Source organism: Lactuca sativa, chromosome 5, assembly GCF_002870075.4.
Source record: "Lactuca sativa cultivar Salinas chromosome 5, Lsat_Salinas_v11, whole genome shotgun sequence".
NCBI classification, from domain to species: Eukaryota; Viridiplantae; Streptophyta; class Magnoliopsida; order Asterales; family Asteraceae; genus Lactuca; species Lactuca sativa.
Window position 1 is genome coordinate 158443827 of NC_056627.2, and position 3806 is coordinate 158447632.

General features: G+C 35.3%; 1 protein-coding gene across 1 annotated transcript; it reads left to right on the plus strand.

The window, feature by feature from the left end:
- Positions 1–554: 554 nt before the first annotated feature.
- Positions 555–3544, plus strand: LOC111908093 (exocyst complex component EXO70A1). The gene has a single exon (XM_023903938.3). It carries the CDS (start codon positions 1050–1052, stop codon positions 3093–3095), a length of 2046 nt encoding a protein of 681 aa, XP_023759706.1. The 5' UTR covers positions 555–1049; the 3' UTR covers positions 3096–3544.
- Positions 3545–3806: the final 262 nt, after the last annotated feature.

Consider the following 3806-nt stretch of genomic DNA (forward strand, 5'->3'; position numbering starts at 1 on the left):
ATCAAAAGTATATGTTTTTATGTCTATGTTTTTTGATTTTTGGCATGATGAAACTGCAGATGATTAGACACTTGTATAATCTCATTTGGGAAAAGAAAAAACACAAATTAGGTCAGAATCATAGATGATCAAATGCTATTTGTGATTGCCATCAAAGATTCGTCATGTCAAAATGACAAAATTTGAAATTTCTTTTATACCTCAAATGTAACCCCAAATCATAGTCTAAAGGACTAAACCACATATCATAAGGTCCATCTACGATTCCGATGATTATATAAGTCATTTTTAAAAATAAAATAAAATATCTCTATCTTTCTTCTTACATTTGCGTATGTTATTTTATTTTTCAAAATCCTATTTCATTTAAAGTCAAGTAGTTGTTATGGGTATAAAACACTTCGAATCAAAGAATTTGTAAATGAAGTATTTATATGTTTCAACCAAATGCGATTGTACTTTGTGACAAAGTAAAATATGAAAAAGAAACTAGGAACATATACATGAATATATGCTATAAACAGGAAAAAAGGATGAGAGAGATAAAAAGGAGCGTGAAAAAGCAGAAAGTTGAGTTGAGAATAACAAAAGCGTGTACTACTTACTGTGTATCCACCTCTTTTTAGGGTTTGTTTTTTTCTTCCATTTTCTCGTAAATTTCACCCATACTTCGCACCCAAACCCAATTTACAGACACTATATACTCTCCATTACTCTTCAAGACTTTACCTTCATCGCATCTAGCGTGGATCTTGAAAAACCCCACTACTGTTGTCCCATTAATCGTAAGTCTCGTTCTCCCGCTCTCAATTTCAAAACGTTTTGTGATCTTCGATTCTGTATGGTCTTATGATCTTCAATTTTGAAGTGGGTATGTGTGTTTGGAGAAGGTGGAGGTGTTTACGTAAGAATTCGATTTCGTCATCTTTTCCCCCCAACGTGGAGTTTTGATTGGGTATCAATAGATCTGTTCTTGTCGGTAAATTAATGCGGGTGTTTGGGGTTTAGACTGGGAAAATTGAGTCTAGGGTTTAGGCAAATTCTGGGATATGGGGTCGGCGGGTGAAGATGGGATTCGGAATTTGATGTCGGCGAGGAATTCATTGAAGGTTAATTTAGAGAAATCGAAAGCCCTAGGGTTATCGCTACGGAAATCCGGGCCTAGATTAGAAGAGATTAATCAAAGGCTACCATGTCTAGAAGCTGCTGTTCGTCCTATTCGTGCTCAAAGAGATGCTCTTGATGCTGTCGGTGGTCATATAAACAGAGCCGTTGTCCCAGCCGCTGCTGTCCTAAAGGTGTTTGATGCAATTCACGGTTTAGAAAAATCATTATCTGATCCTCAATCTGATCTTCAAGGATACCTTTCGGTATTGAAGAACTTACAGGAAGCATTGAAGTTTCTTTCTGAAAACTGTGGAATGGCAATTCAGTGGTTAGATGACATCGTTGAGTATCTAGAAGATCACAATGTCGCTGATGAAAGGTACACTTCTAGTCTAAAAAAAGCTCTAAAGTATCTCAGAGAGCTACAAACCAAAGAAGAAAAGAACCGCCTAGATGGCGGCCTTTTAGAGGCGGCATTAGACAGATTAGAAACTGAATTCCGGCGACTCTTGACTGAAAACAGCGTCCCTTTACCCATGTCTTCTTCTCCATTAAAAGATGAACAACCCTGCATTGCTCCTTCTCCTTTACCAGTCCCCATCATTCAAAAACTTCAAGCAATCCTCGGAACCCTAATAGCAAACAACAGACTTGAAAAATGCAAATCTATTTATGTAGATGTTCGCAGCTCAAATGTCAGAGCAAGTTTACAAGCTCTAAACTTGGATTACTTGGAGATTTCAGTTTCTGAATTCAACGATGTACAGAGCATTGAAGGCTACATAGCAAAATGGAGTAAACACTTGGAGTTTGCAGTGAAGCATTTATTCGAAGCTGAATATAAACTCTGCAATGATGTATTTGAAAGATTAGGGTTAGATGTTTGGAGGGATTGTTTTGCAAATATAGCAGCTCAAGCAGGTATGCTTGCTTTTCTTCAATTTGGAAAAACAGTAACTGAAAGCAAGAAAGATCCCATTAAGCTCTTAAAGCTATTAGACATTTTTGCATCATTAAATAAGTTAAGATTGGATTTCAATCGACTTTTTGGTGGGGCTGCATGTGCTGAAATCCAAAATTTGACAAGGGATTTAATCAAAAGGGTAATCGAAGGGGCTTCTGAGATTTTCTGGGAGCTTTTACTTCAAGTGGAGCTACAACGCCAGGCCCCACCACCTCCAGATGGCAGTGTTCCAAGATTAGTAAGTTTTATAACCGATTATTGCAACCGATTAATCGGGAATGATTACAAACCAATCTTGAATCAAGTTCTAGCAATCGAAAGAAGTTGGAAACGTGAAAAGTTTCAAGAAAGTCTTCTTCATGATTATCTTCTTAATCTGATACGTGCGATTGAAGTAAACCTAGAATCATGGTCAAAAGCGTATAAAGACACGGATCTTTCATACGTTTTCTTGATGAACAATCATTATCATCTTTACAAGCATCTAAAAGGCACAAAGATTGGAGCTTTATTAGGTGATCAATGGCTAAGAGAACACCAAGATTACACAGAATACTATTCAACAATCTTTTTAAGAGAAAGTTGGGGAAAGCTTCCTTCACATTTAAGCAGAGAGGGGTTGATTTTATTTTCGGGTGGGAGGGCTACTGCTAGAGATCTTGTGAAAAAACGGTTGAAAGCTTTCAATGAAGCTTTTGATAACATTTACAAAAAGCATTCGAGTTGGGTGATTTTGGAAAAAGATTTGAGAGAAAAGACATGTCATTTAATCATTCAAGCAATTGTTCCTGTTTACAGAAGCTATATGCAGAACTATGGGCCTTTAGTTGAGCAAGATTCAAGTGGTGGAAAGTATGCAAAGTTTACAGCTCAATCTTTGGAGAAAATGGTTTCTTCTCTTTTTGTGGTGAAACCTATGAGACATGGGAGTTTTAAGGTTAGACAAAATAGTAATAAGTTTAACAATGGTGTGGAAGATCATCCGTATTCTGGTTCACCTACTCCTACTGTTGCTTCTGCTTGAATTCTTGATGATGGAAATCATGGAAGGTTTCTTTTGTACATGTGTAAAAGAAGAGCAAACTTATTATTCAAATTCTTGAAATCGCGTTATGAAAAATGGGAGTTTCTTGGACTTGATTTCTATTTCTAACCAGCTACCCAACAATGGTGTTTTCAGGTTAATCGGATGTTGAACTCTTGTTTCTTGGTATCTGTTTTTTGTTAGAATCCATAATTATTTGTAATGTTTATTAGTCTAGAAGCAATTAAGATTGTTAAATTTGGGGATGTTCTTGTTGTGTATGATTATTTTGGTATAAAGTGCATCTTATGATGTGAAGTATCTTTGAACCTTGAAATAGATGGTTATATTATAGATTTAAAGCTTCTTGATAATAAGTTGTCTTTTGTATAATTGTATGTATGTTCGTTTTGATTTTTGGAATAAGATAAGTTAATCATGTTGTTATATATCGAGTGGCCATGTGATTTTACAGATTTACCCTTCTTGTTTAAATAGGTTTAGCAGGATTGCAGAACAAGGTTAAATTGTAAAATTGCCTCTCCATGTGAAAATTCAACACCAATTTTATTGTGTTGATGTATAGACACATCAAGTTTGGTGTTATACTATTTAATTATTATTCAATTATTCAAAGTTTCATATTACACAAACTGGTTTTAACATAATTTAGGATGGAAATTGTAAATTTATATATACAAAATATATCAT

Bases quoted from the DNA above. Each gene is read 5' to 3' on its own strand.
- LOC111908093 (XM_023903938.3), top strand. From the start codon at position 1,050: ATGGGGTCGGCGGGTGAAGATGGGATTCGGAATTTGATGTCGGCGAGG.